Here is a 21,355-nt window from a genome sequence, read left to right on the forward strand (position 1 = left end):
GTGTTCCATTTCAAAGGAAATTGAACACATTTGATAAATTCAGCTGTGAATTTCACAAAATGGTGATTGTGGCTATCATTCAAAAGGCAGTATCTTTTGCATTCGGTTTAAGCTGGTTGTTTACTTCTAATTGATGAAGGCCTAAGGAAAATATTTAGTTTCCTTTTTTTAGAAAGTATAATTATTAACAAAAAATAAAACTTTTTCTAAATGAAATAAAGCTCTTTATTAATACTTCTTAGTCTTATTAAGTAAAGGTAAATTAAAACAACATAAATACATCACTTTTAGTGCATTATTTGAACTCCATTTTAAGAAGAGAATTTCTGAATTTACTGATAAAATTATAACAAATTTTTCTTTTGAAAATTTCCTTTCAATTATAAATATATATATTTTTACCGTTAAACATATTTATACATATTTTTAAATTGCTTCATTAATATGGAATTCTTTAATGTCATTTCCTGCCTTTTTGGGTAGAGGAGGAATTACTATTGGTAATGCTTTAACAGATTCAGTTTTAGCCTGCAAAAAAAAGTTTTATCATTATGTGTATATGTATGTAAATTACAAAAATATAAATAAGAGATAACTCTAAATAATAAATAATAACAATTATAATAACTGGAATAAGTTTAGCTAGTAGTTACCTCCATATCCTTACCTGCATAGATAAGCTAAAATTTTAGTATATAGTATTCAAAATAAAAAAAATTTTAAATAATTACAACAGTAATAATGTTAATTTTTCATAAATTTCTTTATCATTGAATTTCTTTTTCATCAATTTCTTTTACATTGAAGTAATATCAGATTCTGGTATTAGCTGAACCTTAGAAAAAATAAACAGATTGTATAATGTTCTTTGTAATTAATAAAAACCAATTATGAACATATCAAAGTAGCAAGTTTAATACCGAGTGATTCAAAGAAACGGGAAATTTTGAAAGTTATGTTGGTAGTCGTGGGCGATTGGTACCACTTGATAAGTGGCGCCAGCCATTTAGTTGTCATGGATCCTTGGAGTGGTGCGCAACGTTCATTTGCTATCAAAGCGTTTTACAAAAACAATGACAGTGTGGAGGGAGCGCGTAGAGAATTTCGCCGTCATTTTAATCTGGGACGGCACGACCGTGTTCCATCAGCACATGCAATTAAAACATGGATATCTAATTTTGAGGAAACTGGTTGGGCAATGAAAAATAAACCTCCATGCCGTGAGCGAACCGTCCGTACACCACAGAATGTTCAAGCTTTACAAGATATTGTCATACAAAGTCGACATCGGTCAATCCGTCGTCTCTCAGTATCTTTAAAATTGCATTGTTCAAGTGTTCGAAGAATGTTAGTGAAGGACTTGCAATTCCATCCATACAAGTTGCAGATCCTCCAGGAACTGAAACCGAACGATGCAGTTGTGCGAGCACAATTCTGTAATGTAATGCTTCAGAAGATAAATGATAACGAAGAGTTTGTTCACGAACTGTGGATGTCAGACGAAGCGCATTTCCACCTCAGTGGATTTGTTAACAAGCAAAATTTCAGTTACTGGGCACAAGAAAATCCTACGCAGCTACACCAGCGTCTGTTGCACAGCCAGAAAGTGACCGTGTGGTGTGCTATGTCATCTTACGTTGTTATAGGCCCTTATTTTTTTGAGGATGACAACGGTCTTGAAATTACAGTGATGTCGGCTCGTTACGTAGCCGTTCTTGAAACCTTTGTTGTGGAACAACAAAAGAGATTTCCACCAATTCTTAACACAGCCTGCTTTCAACAAGACGGAGCAACGTCACATACTGCATGAATATTGATGGCAGCTGTACGCCGACTGTTTGGACGTGTGATTTCACGAAATGGTGACATTAGATGGCCTCCCAGATCGCCTGATCTCTCAGCTTGCGATTGCTTTTTGTGGGGTCACCTTAAAAGCAAAGTGTTGCACAGTAGACCTGCTACAACGGAAGAACTGAAGGCAAAGATCCGAGAAGCAATTGCAGAAATTCCAGTTGACATGTTACGTCAAACCATGAACGAAGAGACTTCGTGAGTGTTTACGTAGAAGAGGAGGTCACCTGCAAGATGTCATCTCTAAAAACTAAACTAAAATGTATGTATCCTAAAATGGCAACATCTGTACAATTACATGAAATAAAATTAATTTTCTAAAAAAAAAATTTTCATTAACGTTATTTAATTTTTTTAATTTCCCGTTTCTTTGAATCACTCTGTATAAATGTATCAATTTATATAATAAGCTTTTCAAATCCATGTATTCATCAAAATTTTCATCATGACCAACTGATGTTCTTTAAATGTATAACATCAAAAATATTGTTTTTAGTTTATTACAGAGCTGCTGTCAAATTTGTGAGAGCAGTAATGTAATAAGATTATATATATCATTTACTAAGCAAATTTACATTTTCTTTCCAGTGGAAAATAATATTCATTACTTTAATCACAAGGTTCAGTGAAAACTGACTCATGCCATGAAAAGTTGAAGAACACCTTTTTATTTTTACTTAGATACTGCATACAATACTTTTTTCTTGTAAAAGAAATCACACCCCTACTAATTATAAATTTTACTTAAATCTCTAAATTCAAGGTCACTAAAATTACCCATTTCTCTATGTTCCACAACGTATCAAATGTCTTATAATTTTCAGTTCAATCGTAGAAGTAGCATGTTATTGGTTACTGATATTCATTAACATTAAGTTCTTACTCAAAATCAACAAAAACAAAGTATTTTTTTCTTTAATTTTTTGTTTTGATGCAGTCATGCATAATGGTTTCTTAATTTTAATGAAATTTCTCTAATCAATCAATTTGAATTTAATCTGCACTGATGTGATTGGCAACATGTAATTATCTGAGTACTGTTAATTACAATCTAATATAGTTTACATTGTTCATTTAACTTTTTGACTAAAATGAGATTGCTGCTTGGCTTGTAGAGCCAACTATTATTATTGTTACTATTATTATTAGATATGATGTATCTTTATATAACAATACTCATGAATTATGTAGTGTTTGTGTGTAATACGATTAAGTTTGTTTATTAAATCTTTACTTACCACACCAGCTACTGGCAAAGGAGAATCAGAAGAATGGGGTTTTGGTGTACTAACTGTTGTTATATCAGTTTTTTGCATCCATGGATCTTTGTAAATTCCGGCAATTTTTATTCTTACACGTATGGGGGCTAATATTTTTGTTATCAGTGTTTTACATTCTGTTGACACTTCTGGTGATTTTGGAAATGATACTTGTTTTTGCACTTGCTGAAAATTGAATATATGCATATAAATTAGTTTATATTTATTAAACTAATCTTAACTGATAAATATTTTAAGTTATTATTTGCCTGTTTATAATTGTTAAGCTGGGAAATTCAATTTCTTCTTTAGCAACCTTCATGGCCTTTATTGGGAAGCTTCTGAGTTTGAATCCTGGATAGGTTTGGTATTTCTCACATGCTGCAAAGTTTATTTCTTATCCACCATAAAAAAATTAAAGTAATTGTAACTAAGTATCCACATCTTGTTACTACAATATGAATAAATAAATGATTAAATGTGGGGCATTACATGAATCCTACAGAAGTTATTCCAAATTTTATTTTATTAAAATGTATCTTATTTCATATTCTACTTTAAAATTTTTGTATTTATGACTCATGGTTAAAAAATTTAACAGTATTTAATTGAGTATAATGCAGTTTATTTTGAGGTAAATATTATAAAACTTTATCAGTTCAGACTGATTTAGATGTAAATTTAGCTTCTTCAGAAATTCTCATTGTGAACAATGTCCCTTGTTGTTGGATATGGCAATGGTGTTTATAATTTGAAAGGCTAAATTCTGAAGGACCTTTGTTGTCAGTAATGTATTAGAAAAGAGTATGTGTGATTTAAACTGTGATAATTTTTAATGTTTGTATAATTCAAGTTGCTCAAGTGTAGCCAGTCTTCGTGGTGTGAGTGGTAGTGTCTTGGCTTTTCATCTGGAGTCCCAGGTTCATATCCATGACATGACATGACATTTTCATACACGCTACAAATCATTCATCTCATCCTCTGAAGCAATACCTAATGGTGGACATGGAGGTTAAAACAAAAGTTGCTCAAGTGCACATAGTTTTTGCCCTTCATTGTATACATTTAAGATTTACATGTTGATTTTATGCAGGAGTAAATTGTTTCAATGAGGTGGTTTGTGCAAGTGGATTCATTGGTGTAATGATATCATTCTATATGTTGTTTGGATCTTTGTGAAGATCCAAAGCTTTATCCTACTTGTCCTTTTTAATCTTATAACAGAATGACCAGTGTAAGATAACTGGTAAATAAATTTGATCTTTCTATAAGTTTTTGCCTGTGTAATTTATTTTATTAATAATTTTGTATGCAATGTTGTAGCATTTTTTGGGAGTAATTTTTTTTAGTACAGTTGTTAATATAATGGTTATAAATTTGTTATTATTATTTGCTTTATCCTAGAATTGTATTAGAGTTTTTCTATTAATTTCTTATTGTATTTGTTGGGTTCAGTAATATTCAGTGTGTCCATAAAATAATAGTGTGATTTTAAATGGTTATAGCTCCATAACAAAGCATTATAGAGAGATGAACTGTACATTAAATGAAAGAGAAACACTCCAAGTTTATGCATGCTAGCGTATGCACGTTGTGTTTCCAGTACACACAGCAGCTCTGTGCAACACAGCCATAAGTGTCTGATGAAACAATTAAAGCAGTATAAACAAGTTTCTTGTGTAGCTCGAAGAAATTCCTGCAGAAGTGTTCTAGACAGTTGAGCATTCCTAAAACAGCTGTTTATAATGTGTTAAAATATGGTTATGTTTCACTGTGTACAAAATTCAGGTGTTACAACAACTTTATCCATAGGAAGTGAAATGATTTGATTTTACTGTAGACATTCTGGTGGCGAGTTAAATAACTACGTTCTACTTATCAGTAAGATGATAAAATAAAAATATTTGTTAATGGTGAACTTATAAGTAAAATGTGTGCATTTAGAATTTGGGATCTCCACATTTTGAAGAGGAAGATGTTAGATTGTTCAAGCTAGGTTAGGTTAGGTTAGGTTAATTTGAGTAAATAATTCAATTTCTAGTTTTGTGTTTCTACTTTATTCCTAACATCATAAATTTACAGACCTATTTTATATAACCTTCTAATCATAGTGGCATCGTTTGACTACATAAGTACCCTTAAATTAAATACCTCTGAATAGTACATATTACATGTGTAATATTCTATTAAAACATATTGATTCCACCAGCCTTAAGTTATAATTTAAACTAAGTGATTTTTGTTATTGATCTATTAATATATTAAATCTTCAACAGTTTTACGTGAGTGTTAACATCCAACTGTTGATTAAAATCAAGTAATTCCTAATTTTTAATTTTTATTTTGTTTTCATAATAATGTAAATAGTAGTCTGTTCAACTTGTGAACAATAAGTTAACAGTCGATGAGATGTAGTCTTAAATATACCCAGATCAACCATTTCTGAAATGGTGCGGTTAACTGAACCCCAATTGACAAAGTACATTGGTATCCACCGCCTAGTATTCAAGTTCATATAAATGTAACTTATCTTCACTAGGATTTGAACTAAAATTTATCATATTGTAACAATCATTTTACAAGACCAACCTGTGGGAGTCTAATTCCTATTATCAGCTAAATTATGGCAATCTATCAACTGGACAATAAATCAATTAAAAAACAGACTATGAGATTACCTTAAGTAACTGGTTGTAATTGCTGTCATCAAATGGCAGTCGACCAAATACAGTTGCAAATAAAACAACACCCATAGACCATACGTCTGAAAATTGTGCCCTGTATGGTATTCCTTTTAATATCTCTGGAGATGCATAAGCATAACTACCACAAAATGTATCGCTTAGTACAAAATCATCTTCTTTAACACCCATGTCGCCTCGAGCAAATCCAAAGTCAGATAATTTTATTTTTTGTTGACTGTCAATAAGTAAATTTTCACATTTTATATCCCTGTAAAAACATTAATAGATTAATATTTATAAATTGTTAATCAAAATTTTACTGATTTTATTTAATATTTTTAGTAAAATTTTGATTTTTTATTAACTGTTATTTTTTATTACATTAGCACTAACAATTTATTATATATATATATATTTATTTATTTTTTTGCTTTATTTTACTTATCTATTTATTTAAATCATACAATCATATTTTTTTTTCCAGATTATTGCTGAGACATAATATTATCAATTATAGGAAGTAAGAATGATTAAAACTATTTAATCTGTAAAATGGAATGGAATCATTAATTAATCTATGCAATCTATATTACAAGTGGTGGTGGTGGTATAAAATTCAAAACTGAATTTTATAACACCAAAATGTTCATAATCAACAAAGATTCTTCAAAATCTAATTCAAACAGTTGCATCTCATTCAGTGGTGCTACACTACGCTGTGTCTATTCAGTGTAATGTTGAAGAACAAGCATGAATATCAAAATTTATACAGGTAATTATCTACATTAAAGTTGTATTAATAGTTACAGGACTAATAATATGTTTTAAATTTTTATTATCTATTATTAAAATGACATCGAAGAACAGCAAAGTCATAAGATATTAAAGAAATCATCTCCTTTCTCTATTAGTAGGATAATTTTAAACTTACAAAAAGTTGTAATTTTTGCTTATAAAATATTAACAATTTTTAGTATAATAAAAGCAGCTTGTTAAATGTAAAACAGTGATTTACACATTATTTTTTAAAAACATTCAGAATTATTTTTTATTAAGAATCTGTTGAACACAGAACTCTACTTCTTCAAGAAGAGGTAGTGCTGGATTTCTTTTAATAGAATTTGTTATACCAGTTGGATTTTCAATTCTGAAAATTACCCTTTAAAAAAATAGGTAATTTTAATACTAGTCCATTTCATTCCCTTGTTTTTGGGGTTTACAAGTTTATTTATTGCAGTAATTATTTATCTAAATAAGTCAGCTTGATTTGGTCCAACATTATTCAACAAGGCTGAAAAAATTACAGTTTACTGAAAAAAAATAGGGATAGTTTGATACCCCCTGGTACGATAAAGTCAAAAGTCAGCCCAAAGCTTATATTTATTTATGTAGCCCAATATTTATGCCAAATTTCAGTTTTTTTAGTCAATAGGCTTCAGAGATGAGGCAAAAAAATAATGTTTAGAAATAATTTTCTAGTAATGTTTAATGTTGTAGAGATAATGTTAAATACCTCCATACCACTAAATCTGATTCACTTAAAAGTTTGGATTTTTAAATAAATACCTTAATAATACTAAAACTTAATTTTCTACAAACTCGATACAAAAAGTAAAAAATTAAGAATAGCAGAAACAACTCTCCCTTGTTTAATTTTGTTCAAAATTTAGTGCCATCGGTGCCTCTTATGAATAAATATAAATAAATATACTCTATATACTCAATATACGAGTATGTATATGTATATATATATATATCATATTCATATAAATATATATTAACTGTTTTTATTTCTTGTTAATTCTAGTATTGTAAATTAGTATCAAATTAAGTAATAATTTTTTCACAATAATATACCTAATAATTTAAAAAAATAAAACAACAACCTGTGATAATCTTACATTAATTATTGTAAAACATTAGGTGTACTTAAACAGTTAACAATTGTTAGAAGTTATCAGAGATGTTCTAAGCGTCCACCATTAGAAATTACAGAAGTCTCCAGTCTTTTTCTGAGAGATTGTCTTAACCGTTCAAAAATTCCAGGAGTATTCCTAATTTCTTGAAATTCATTTTGGATCTTTGTTGAAGATCCTCAATGTTGAGTTGAATAAACAATAATATGTTTCAAATGGCCTCACAGGTAGAAGTCAAGAGGGTTTAAGTCAGGTGATTGGGCACCGTGGCCTATCCATTTTTCATGCAAAGTTTCATGCAGGAAATTGATATCAACTGACCGAAATGTGCTGCAGCTCCATCGTGGTGAAACCACATATTTCCTTTTAATTGTACAAGTAGGTCTTCCAAAACATGTGGAAAATTTTCGGTTAAATGAGCAAAATAATTTTCTCCATTTAAACGATTTGGTAGAATGACAGGACCCAAAAGAGAGTTATTAAAAATACTTGCCTATATGTTCAGGGAAAATCTTTGTTGATGGCTACTTGGAAGGTACCATGAGGTTTCTTGTCGCTCCAGATACGCTGGTTGTGATAGTTTTAAACACCATTTCTATTGAAAGAAGCTTTTTTTTTTACATTGTTAACGTGTCAACAGTAATAATCGCTATGTAAAATTATTCAAAAGGGAAAAATTAATATCAGTTGTTTTATTATTAATATTAAATCTTATTATTGAGAAAATTATTAATTAATTTGATACTAATTTACAGTACTATAATTAACAAGAAATAAAAACAACTAATATTTAATGGAATTGAACGTAAAGTGGAGGACATGAAAACACACACAAAATTACATCAATTTTCTGCCATAACTCGGCTATTTGTTAACCGATTAAAAAAAATAAAATGTCAATTTATTCAAAGTAAAAGGCTTAATATCTTAGAAAATAACAAATTTTGATTACAGTAATACTTACGGAGATATAACGGATTTAAAAATAAACATGGCCGTCAGTTTTTAATTTGAGAAGGTATTTAATTCCTGATTTTTTTCTAATTTTAAAACTTGTTGCAAAGACGCTTACCGAGCTATGTGATCCCTCTATCCAAACTTGAGATATAAACTTTTATATAAAAATAAAATTTATTTAGTTAAAAGACGGGGGAGAACGAAGGAGAAATTGCCATTTTTCCTAAGGATATCTTTTGTTTAGTTTTATGAGTAGAATCCATAAAAGTATAGCCATTCCACCATTTTAGAAACACTCTGTATTTATGTCATACTGAAAAAAGGTAGTTTCAAGATAGGAGGCATTTGCTAAATTTTATTTTTCTAATTTAAAGGTTGAAAAATTATTTAAAAGTTGCCGTATTTTCTGATCGCTTGTTTAATGCTTACTTTTTTAAGTACTTAAAAAAGCTTATTTTTTTAATACTTATTTGCTAAGTTATAATGGCTCACTTATTGAGTATCATCTTCTTTTTAAGTATATTTCATAAAAAAGCTACCTATTGTAATGGGTACCATGATTCGACTTCCGGAAAGTTTCGAATATCTTCGCGTTTCACATCACCCAGACCCCTAAACCACTTTCATTTCAAAGGTTTATATATATTTTACTTTCTTGTGGACACGATAACTGCCGTAATTTTGCGCCAATCAGTTTCAAATTGATACATAAAATATTACGATCCAAAATCTCGGACGAATTCGTTAATGGGCAAAATCGAACCATAAGGGTGTAAATGGGACGGCTTTTTCGAAAAAAACAACAAAATATCGCTATAACTTTCTTAAGTAAAATATCTAATTCGTTTAAAGTTATGACTGTTCTTTGAATAAGGACCTAAAACTTATCTAAGTAAAGTTTTTTGATATCACCAACCAATGGCCCATATGGTGGAAAAAATGAGGTTTCGAAGACAAAAAAAAAATCATAACTCCCTTAATAGGCACAGTATCGAATCAGTTTAAAGTGGTCGTTACTCCTCTAAACATGACTTAAAACTTTTGTCTGAAACAATTTTTAATATGACCAACCCTTACAGCAAGGGATGACCAAAATGTTGCTGGAATTCTAAGATGGGACTTGTCGTATGCTAGACTTGTGAAACTTTTCACATGCAATCATTGTCGTATTGAGTAAATTTGAAGTTTTTCACTACTTTAAGGTAGAATCTTTTTTATCCCCTATTAAGCAGCAGTGAAATCTACCTCTGCCTTCTGGCATGCAGAAAGGGATTTTTTTTTTTACTAATTGAAGCTCTTCTTTTTGCATTTTTTCAAAATAATAAAGCATATATATTACTATTATTACACTTTTTGTTATATTTAATTTTTTATTTGTAAAAGTTAAGAATTATTTTTGCAGTTATTAACAATCAGTATATCACTTTGGTACTCTTTTTCATGATATGATAAAATCAGGATGTAAAAGCCTGGACGGAAAAAAATTAAACTAAACTGAATAACTGAAAATTTACTAAAAGCTATGTTAAATTACAAACTATTGTAGTAGTTCTAGCTCCAAAAAGCAAGGTAACAAGGTGGAAAAAATCCCACTTGATGTAAAGATCTGAAATGCCTAAAAATTTATCAATCTTGTGCCTGATATGTAATCAGTGCAAATATATTTACTTCAAATATCATTCAGTTTCTTTTTTTTAGTTGTAAAGAGTGCATAGTATCTACGTAGTACATACCTGTGAACAACACCGTGATCATGACAGTATTCTACAGCACTTACTAATTGTCCAAACCATATTCTTGCTCGTGGCTCATCAATAAAATTATCTTTTCTAATAACATCCAATAGACTTCCATTTTCAGCATACTCCATTATTATATAAACTCTGTATGAAAAAAAATTATATTGTTTACAAAGTGATATACTTCATTAAAGAAACACAATGCATTGAAAAATAACTATACACCTGTCGTGACATGTACATATATATTATGGTCTTATCATAGAGTAGTTTTTGGAAATTGTCCTAATAAACATCCAGATATATCTGCAAGTGTTTCTTCTTGTTATCGAAGACCCTCACAAGTTGTTCATGTGGAATGTGGTAAAATCAGAAAAAACAGTTCCTGGAAGGTGTAGCAGTTTCCTTGATAAACATTACTTCAGTAACATTACTTCAATAAACAAAATTCAGTGGGGTTAAGCCCAGAAAATGATGTCACAGTCCCTTTCGATTTGATTTTTGAAAACCTCTTACAGTAATTTCATGGATTGCTGAGCTTCATGCATTATGCAGATCTTATTGAATCCAAGCATTACTAATTTATTCCTCGGTTAGCTCTTCAATGAACCGGTGAATGATTTATCAATAACAAGCTGAATTAATTGTTTCTGTGAAGAATATTGGTCAACTATTCTTCTCCTGGATATTGAATCCCCCCTCTTCTGGTTATGTAGAAATTTCATATACGGCATTAGGATTGTTGGCAAACCATAAATATGAGTTCTGTGAGAGCACATGCCCTGATAAATGGAACCATGACTAATTGGTATGAGAAACAGAGTTCAAAATATTGTCAGAATTGTCTACTACAAACTGTTGAAATTATTCACAAAATTGAATTTGCTTTCCAAGAACCGCTTTCTCCTTAAATGGGATGGAACTAAGATTCTTATTAACTGACAACTGACTTGCATGTGATTGCAACACTGATGTTTTTCTGTGTCTGTTTTCAATGGGGAGTCTTATTAAAGACTTTGGGGGTTGGTGTCCCCATGGGCGTAGCCTTTGCATTTTGTCTTCCCACTACACACAGAGCTGCAGAACGCATTACACAATGTACATACAATACACCAAGGACACTACACCAATTAAAACATACACCCTTACTCAACTACACAACAACATCCTACCATTGTTTCTTATTACATTTACACTTGGTGGTGTTACAACACTTTACGAAATGCAACCGTAATCCAAGGTGGAAACTATCATGTCGATGGGTGGATGGTTCTACATAGTGAGTCTTAAATGATGTCCTCTGGGCACCTGGGTGAACCTGTTGTATTTGGCTCTAGCCTCCGCAGATGTAGGCTCTGCAGAGGTGGTCCTATATTTCCCCCGTATCGTGGGACCAAAATTAGTACTTCACAGATAAACCCCATGAAGGTTGCTGGTCCATCTGAAAAAAACACCATCACTAGTCTTGTGAAAAGACCTCGATCAGCTTTGTCTGATAATTGTCCTGAGGTAAATAATAATTTAAATGATGATAAATCACACCTGCAATATGCAAATGTCAGATTTGTAGTTCTACACAATACTCCAGAAGGTGACTCCCTTCATAAGGTTTTAATAAGGTAGTAAGTGGTTCAAGTGGCTCCCCCAAGAATGTAAGAAAACAGATGGATCAATACTAACAGAGACTTTCAGTGATGAATGAGTCTATCGCTCTTATGTATAACCAATATGGGCGGTATAAGCATTATTGCGGTATGTCATAAAACCTTGAATACTAGCTGAGGAGTAATTTTTTGCCGGCATCTTCCTGAGATGAACATTAGTGAAATTGCTGAAGAGCTTCATCCGCAAGGTGTTATAGAGGTGAAGAGAATAATAAAACATTAGAGTGAGATGGAAGAACCTGCTCTCTTCCTTATTTTAACCTTCAACCTTCCCACACCACTGGAGAAAATTAAAGTAGGGTACCTGTTGGTAAGTGTATGACTATTCATCCCTAACCCACGGTGAAGTGTCAAAGGTATGGTCATGCCACAATTTCTTACCCAAACACTGCAATATGTGCTAGATGTGCAAAAAAAGGCCAGAAAGATACTGATTGTAAGGAGGAAGAAAAATGTATTAACTGCAAAGGATTACATTCTGCTTGCTTGAGAGATTGCCCAATTTTTAAAGAAGAAAAAGCAATTATCAAAATTTGTATTGAGCAGAAACTATAATTTCTGGCCACATGAAAAGAATACAAAAAGACACTGAACTCTCAGAACCTAGTTAAATCAGATGCCTCTTTTGCTACAGCTACATCAAGCCAAGTCCCTGCAAATGCAGGTAATAAACAGTGTGGAACCGGCAGTGAATTAATACAGCTCGTTCAGATTTTATCTGATCAAGTTGCCTTGCTCACAACGACTATTTCAGAGCTAAGAGAGAGTACAGACAAGGAAAAAGGTATTATAAGTGGACAGGACAACAGTGGTTTACCAAGAATCCTTTTAATCGCTACATCACCAAATAAAATCCTGCTGCACTACCTATGCAGCAAACTAAAAAAATCCCTTTAAAGAGATCTACCAAAAAATCAATGCCAGGTACAGTATCTCCGGCTTCACAGGCTTCTTGAGGTCTTCTCAAGGATATGGTAGAGGATGAAGTGCCCAAAGAAGCCAAGCACTTCGTAGAAGTTATAAACACAAAAAAGAAAAAAACAAATAATATTGGACAAATAATCTGGACACAGTATTATTCTCAACAGAAAATCAAAATTGCCTATAAATAAACTTAATATATCTGTAATTACTTATATCTATGAACATTATTCAATGGAATGTTTTTGAGGTATTTGTTCGCAGATTGAAGATGTTAGGGTATTGATGTATACAAGAACCTACAGAGATACGACTGTCTCGTTGATAGTAGAGTAAACGGCAGGGTTGCTATCTTAATGCAGGACGGGGTATTGGCTTCAAGGATACCACTGGCAACCCACATTCCCGCAGTTACCATAGAGTTCTCTGTCCCATTCAAATTACACATTTGCAATCTATACCTCACTGAATTCTGAGTTTGATGCATTAGATATACAGAAGAATATCCTTGTCTAAATACCATGTGCATTTAAATCAAGCCCTATCACAAGCACACTTGTTGATTGCAGTGAACCATCACATTGGGTTAGGCGGGACCAGCTACTAGCATCTTACTCCGCCCATCTTAAAGGACAACCAAATCACCCGGTTCTTAAAGCAGTCCTCACAAATGCTCATTTGTAATGGTATGAAAACCATCCATGTAATACAATACCAATGAGTGTCTGTACCCAGTAATTAATGTACCTTCCACATTTTGACCCACCATCTACTTTCCCAACTTATCCCTGTATGTATCCTTCATGGAGACTTGATCCCATTAATTTTAATTATGACCTCACCATATGTAATAAAAAAATAACTCCTCTCACCTTTCAGCAAACATTTTACTATTATCTATTCGAAACAAACCCAGACGCAGAGTAGTATACACAGATGGGTCAAAGCAGAATGATATCATAGGATGCATTTTTGTTGTAAATGACAGAACTTATGAGTTTAAGTGTTTCTACTATCATTAGATGAAAATAACGTCACATCCTTATCTGCAGTGATTCATATAGTGTTCTCCAAGCTTTAGAGGATTTGTATTCCAGATATCTTGTTGTCACCAAAATACATAATAAAATTGCTGAATTAAATCATCACAACACAGGTGAATTTCTACTGGATCTCTTGCCATGTGGGAATTCTGAGTAACAAATGTGCATATTCTGCTGCTAAAGATGCATGTAGCCAACCGCCTTTCTCCACTCGAGTTACAAGTACTGATTTCATCATCCATTAAACATATACTTTGAAGAAGGTGGCAAAATGACTGCACTGCTACAGTGGATAATAAACTTCAATAAAAGAGATGGTGTTACCATGGAACTCTTCATGCAGGACAATTTGTCGAGAGGAAGCAGTCCTATGTCAATTGCAATTAGGACATATCAAAGCTACTCACAGACACCTGATGTCAGCAGAGTGCACCACTGTGCATCTGATGTGAATCTCATTGACTGTGCATCACATCCTTATGGACTGCATATGCTATGCAATCTAATGTCGTAAATTTAAATTGCCAAGAAACGTACGCATTCCAGGAAATGACAAGAATGTACAAGACTGGGTACTATTCACTTCTAAAAAGAATTAATATAGTTAATAAGATCTAACCAGTCAAAATTTTGATATTATTGTTATTCACATTTTATGTATTATCCTAGTTGTAGCGGTTTTTTTAATGTTTCAATTTTATTCCTATTATTATCTTAGTTTTCATCATAGTTTTAACCATATTTTGCTAATATTTTAATATCCTAGAAGAAGCCTTTTATTATTATTTTAACCTGGGCGATGATAATGCAAAAGCGTTTTTCGCCCAAAAAAAAAAATCTTCCTAAATTTCTCAGTTACCCTCTTACACTCTTTGGGTTGGGTCTGGAAAAAAAATCTTACAAAAAAACTAATCTTTTATTGTCTGTACTCATCATGCTCAAAGAAGACAGTGAATTTGAAATATTTGCTGTTCTAAAGTTAATACCATTCTGAGCGCACACGGAAAGAAACACTCTCAATCATTCAAAGCAAATTAACACATAATGAACAATTAAGTACCTGACAGGCCTCAAAGTCACCCATCTAACTCACTCGCAGAAGCAAGCTGCATGCAATGCAGGAATACCAACCTTTGCAGAAAACATTACTCGTGCACAGATTACAATCTCTCAACATACATTATTGTTTATATGGATGTATAGTTACTTTTCAAATGCTCTGTACAAAGATAATATTGCAAGATGAACAGTAAATTTTATTTCTCAGATAATTAAACTGCCTACATTTAAGGTGATTCAAAAAATGTTATAATTTAGTGATAATTATTTTATAATTTTGAGATTATTCATAATGGAAAGAACAGTTTTAGATAAATTCATTGTATTGTATGTTATGATTCAAAGAAAAAATAATAAATTTCAGTTACTGAAATAAAAATATTAAGTGCAAGAACTTTAGACACAAATTTTCATTATTTGTACATTTTTATTTGACATTATTATTCAATAAAAACTGATTTATAGTCACAGTCACCTTGAGGTAATATATTTTGTATCAATTATAGCAAAATAATATGTGTTAAATTTCTGTGAAAAACATATCCAGGAAAATTATACAGCATGACATCTAGGACATTTAAAAATGTTAATGTATTATTATGTATTTATGAATGTGAAATCTTTATTAAAAAGAATAGACACTCATTCTTAAAAAAAGATTACAATATTCACTTTTATCATACTAGACAACAGAGCTGTTTTCGTGTAATTCTACACAATAATTTGGCTTACGAGAAAGAGCCTTATTACATTTCTATTACCAATTTTTATAAATACTGAATCAAACCTTTTTCCACCAATTTATATAAAATACAATTAAAAAAATTTCTTTTATACAAACAATATTACTGTCAGTGCATTTTTAAATAATACTGATTGAAAAATTAAAACGAAAATTAAATCCCTGAATATTTTTAAATCCTGTTCAATGAACACATAAATGTGCTCAAACAAGTCTCATGTAAAATTAAATATCTGCTCATATAATTTTCTCAAATAATTTTCATTAATAGCCTTGAATTTTGCGTTATTTTTTTATGTAGTACCTTCATGTATTTACCTTAAAATTATTTCATGTTTATTTTAAAATAATTAATGTGAACTTTATTCACTTTTAATTTTTTATTTTTGTAACTATTTATTCTCGATTGAAGCCTGCTTACACATTAAAAATATTTTTTTATCTTCCTCATGAGTAAACTATAAAGAAATAATCATACTCAGTCTATAAAATATCAGCATGAAGTAGCTGCTTCCTAATTGAAGTGATATAGTTACTTGAAAAATGTGTTTTATACATCATAGTGTAATTCCAGTCATTATTTTCCCAAAGTCTGTGGTCTCTTGCATTAAACAACATTTTTCAGATGCAAGCAGTTATACAGTATTCTTCATTGATATTTTGTCCTTGAGGAGCATAGTTGTGATGAACTATGGCTTGATAATCTAAAGACTGTTCACCACAGCATGATCTTCATTCTGTCAGGAAAATTCATCACAACAATGCTCCAGCACACGGATTACAACTTATCCAATGATTCTTGGCAAAGCACACGATCAATCAACTTCAGCAGACTCCTTATTCCCAGATCCAGCTTTTTGAAATTTTTGGGGCTTTTCTAACCTTAAAATTATACTTAAAGGAAAGAAATTTGAAAATAGAAAGATCAAAAGAAATGTGAAAAGAGGAGGATCTATAGTGCTAATTAAAAAAGACTGAAAAATGTTTCCAACAAATGGAAATATTATCTGGAAATACACCAGCAAATTATCAGAAGGGACAAGTCATCGTATTAAGTAGGTTAAGTATTTTTATTTTTACGAATTGAGGTCAGATACATTATGATCATGCTTCGTAAAAACAACTGCCAAAATAAATATTTTAACTAGCAATACTGGCTAAAGTTATAGAATCATGGAACCATGGTGAAAACGATAGCATCTCAGCCTTTCATCTGAAAGGTTCCAGATTTAAATACTAGTCAGGGATGGCACTTATTATATGTAAACAAATTTCCACCCACAAAGCACATATTTTTAGGAGCTTAAATTTTTATTTAATCATTTGATAAAAAAGTACCTGTGGGTAGTTTCAATTGCTTGAAGAAATCTTATTAAATTTGGATGCCGAAGACCTTTAACAACTTGAATTTCACGTGGTAAAAATTTTCTCAGATAATCAGTCGGAGCATGTAATTTTGAAACAATTTTTATTGCGACTGTCCCTGCATGAGTTTCTGATTCTGCAACCTGCAAAATGAAACAATAAGATTTAGAGGCTTCATATAATGTACCACATATGTTGTTTTATGAGAATTTATTTAGATGATTTTTCATATTAAACATTATTTTAAGATCATTTAACAGAGTTGTAGTATCTATGCTAATAAAAGATTTCAGTTTACAGAAAATAATTTTTCATATATATATATATATAATATGATATATGTTTCTTTGTTTACAGAACTCTGGGAAATGTTTGGTTTCATAATAATATTAACTATAATGGAAATATTGTTTATTAATAAATTGCTGAGTAAACAATAGTAAATGGGTAACTTATCGTTGTACCAATTTTTTAAGAATAATGAATTGAGTACATTTACTGTATTTTCATGTATATTAAATTAGTTAATTTCTTACATATATAGTTTGCAATTTAGTGGTGGATCCACAGCTGTATAGGGGGTCATCCAACACCTTCAAGAAAAAATTGATTGGTGAGTTTAAGAAAAAAATATATAATACTACATTTCACTTCAGTGCCAATTAAATGTTATTTTATGTTACTTTTTAAAAAAAGTTAACATAAATGAAGGTAGGGTGTACAAAATTAAACTGAAATTTCTGCTGTAATATCAAAGTAATAAAAATGAAGTCTTTTTAATTTAAGGTGTAAGTCATTTATCCTTTGCATTCCACATTTCTTTAGTCTTCTTTAAGAAATGGGAATATCTGTGATTCCTCAGGTAATTTCCTAGTTCCCCAAAGTGTCTTCTCCTTGTAAAATAATTTGCTAATTTACTTTGTGCTTCTTTTATATAGGTTATTACTGCCCAAAATGCATGATGTAATATTTAGTTTAATAATTTGTTTAAAAAGTTATATTTATGAGCTGAGCTATACTGCAGAAATTTCAGCTTAATGCATAAAATTATAGTAATGTAAATCAGTTTGAAACATAAAAGAAATCTGCTTGATATTGCATTTTATTATATTGATTTTTTATTTTTGAGAATAGAATTCTTTTTCATCTCCATTTCTTTTCACATTTCTCTCTTCTTTTCTGTATTTCTTCTTAATCTTTTAATCTCAACATATCTGATAGATTTTATATCTTCAAACATATTTCTTATTTTTGTATTAAATGTTTGTCTTCTATTACAGTTTCTCTTTTACCTTTCCTTCCTTTCGTAAATTAACTAATTTTAGGCACCATGAGATATAATGTAGCCCTTTTTTTGGTAATTTGCTGAAGATTATTTCACAAATATCAATTAAATTGTTTTTTTTTTTTTTTTACTTAATCAACCAATCTAATTTTCAACATCTTCTGTGACAGCATGTTACAAGAATACTAATACTGACTAATACTGAATGTAGTAGTATCTAATGTTTTTGAAGTATGTGGCTGAATTAGAAATTCAGTCTGTTACAAACTAGCTTACATTTGGTTTTCAATGAAAATAAATCAACTTATTGTAAATAAATATATATAATTATATTAATGAAATATAAATCAATAAACTTTTGTTTATATAACATTCTTGTTCTCTTCAATTCAACAGCAAAAATGACTTTTTCACCTTTGATTAGACTAAATTTTAGCATAATAGTCCAAGTTTCAACCTCTAGCTGAGTATTCTAGAGTTGTATTCTTATCAACATTGTTTTTAACTTATTAAATTAGTCTATTTTTTATGTATTAGTTATAATTTTATGATATCTTGTTCTTTTTATTTTCTTATAGACGATTGTACATTCGATGATGGTACTGGTTACGTTAGTGGAATATTATCTTGAATAAGAGTTATAAAAAAAAACATAGTAGCTGATGTTAATGTAGTAAAAAATAAGTTTTTTACTAAAACTACTTAAATATGTTAACTTGTATGTTTTTTCTACTTTTATAAAAAGTATAAATTTTGTTCATTTATCTGTTATTATTGTTTGATAACTAGCACAGCTGTGAATTAAAATAAATTTAAACAAAATTATTTCATAAGTCATGAATTATTGTTGTAATTTAATACCAAGCAAGAGAAGTTCTTGTAGAACAACAAAGAGAAAAAAATAGTCTCATAAGTAGTGTTCTTTATGTCTGAGTTGTTGAACCTATAAAATATCTTCAGAAAGATAAAATATTAAAATCATTTCTTAAATTTCCATTACTACTGGATGCTTAATTTGTGTGTTTTTCATATTTGGTTATAATTTTTGTAACACCTGTGATTTTTTTTAATTCAGAAGAAGTTATATATTAAACTCTTTTCTTTGGATCTTGCCCTTATATCCTCAAGTGATGAATTTTTTTAAAATAAAAAATCATTTCAAATCGGTCATGTTTCTTTTGTTAACTTACTGTAATGAAGATCAATGACAAACAAATTTTTTTATGAGAATTGCACAGTTAGGTGGAAAATATTATTCAGACTATCATTACAATTCTGAATAATACTGATAATGATAGAGGGAGGGCAAAAATTTATAAGAATTAAAGAAGTAAATAATCAATACCTTCATATTAATAAAGTTTAAGTAGATTCATTTTTAAACTTGATTCAGACATAGTTGATGGTTTTTAAAAATTTATTTTAGAATTCTTTCCCCAAGGTTAGGTCTAAAGGATTTGGCAGATTGTTAAACCGGATTCCATTGTACTATGAGAATACCTTCGGTACATGAAGTTAATCAATGGTGAAATCAGTTTATTTACATCTAATATTGATTAACATAGTGTAAAATGGGGTATTTATAAGCTAAGGTTGCTGACTCAAATTTGGTGTATTCAAAGAGATGAAAAAGACAAGCTTTGTCATCATCACTCTAATAAAAAGTTTGAAAATTTATTGATTTGCATTACGATTCTGGAAGTGCATTTGACAATTACTTTCAAAATAATTACACCAGATACAGGTTGATTAATGGTACTTTCACTTTATGTCTAGCCTAAGGTATTGATTTGATGTTTTGAACATAAGTTTTATATTTTTCTCCACTCAGCATAGTGTATGTTGAAGTAATAATTCTCTTATCCGCTAATGTTTAATTTACATTAAAATGGATTTTATATATTTCATTAAAAAAGTATACCTTTTACTTTTTTTTTTAAATTTATATTGTTTGGTTTAATTGAGTATTTACCTTAACCATAGCATAAGAGCCAGAGCCAATAGTCCGTCCCAAATAGTATCCATGATTTTCTAGAACTGTATTTTTTCGTTCTGGATTTGGTGATTGTTTCTGAGTTATATGATTACTTTTTTTTTCTTCTGATTTATATTCTTGTGTTTGTGGTGCAGGGAGGGCTGGTGTTGCATCTGCTTCTGTCATTATTACTGTTATGTTAGCCCAAAGGCTTCATTTTTAAAAAAATTTTGTTCATCCAAAATTACTTATTTTACCATAATTTTCATGTTGCCATGGAAACAATACATGTCTTTATTAATTTGTAATTTACTGAATACATACATTTAATTTTTAAAATTATATTTATCCATACCATGTTACAGAATAGCTGTCATAACAACTAAATGACAACAATGCCTTACTACTACTTATCCAACTGCACATCTTTGCTACCTGTTTATTTATCTATCTAACAATTTTTCATTCCACAAAATTTATCTAAATAGAATTTAGAATATCTAAATTAACACGGTTAGTATAAAAATATTATTCAGAATGTGATGGGACTTTAAATTCAGGTTCTGCTATTCATGGAAATTAAAATTAGATAGGTATACAGAACTCAAGATGGCCACCATTGGAATTTCAGAAACAATAAGTTTTATGTGAAACTTTAAATGGAGAACCTTTCCTTGATTTTTCCTACATTAAAAATATAGTATTACCATTTTTTAAATCTTCTCCCATTTTTTATTTCAACTTCATTATTTCAAATGGAAACCTAATCTTTTTATTGCATTTTTAGGTAGAAAATAGTATTTTAAGATATTTTTCTTTAAATGCAGCTATTACAGAGCTATGAGCTGGCAATTATAAACTTACATAAACAATAAGAACAATTTTAATGCTAAAT

At 30.2% G+C, this 21,355-nt stretch overlaps 1 protein-coding gene across 1 annotated transcript; it reads right to left on the reverse strand.

The window, feature by feature from the left end:
* Positions 1–426: 426 nt before the first annotated feature.
* On the reverse strand, positions 427–20,646 carry LOC142320819 (testis-specific serine/threonine-protein kinase 3-like). Its single transcript, XM_075358794.1, has 6 exons — positions 20,458–20,646; positions 17,174–17,343; positions 10,401–10,550; positions 5,789–6,062; positions 3,090–3,296; positions 427–528 (listed from the first exon to the last, which is right to left on the reverse strand). The coding sequence occupies exons 1-6, from the start codon at positions 20,644–20,646 to the stop codon at positions 427–429; spliced, it is 1,092 nt and encodes a 363-aa protein (XP_075214909.1).
* Positions 20,647–21,355: the final 709 nt, after the last annotated feature.

This window comes from Lycorma delicatula, chromosome 3 (assembly GCF_047948215.1).
Source record: "Lycorma delicatula isolate Av1 chromosome 3, ASM4794821v1, whole genome shotgun sequence".
In the NCBI taxonomy this organism is placed as follows: Eukaryota; Metazoa; Arthropoda; class Insecta; order Hemiptera; family Fulgoridae; genus Lycorma; species Lycorma delicatula.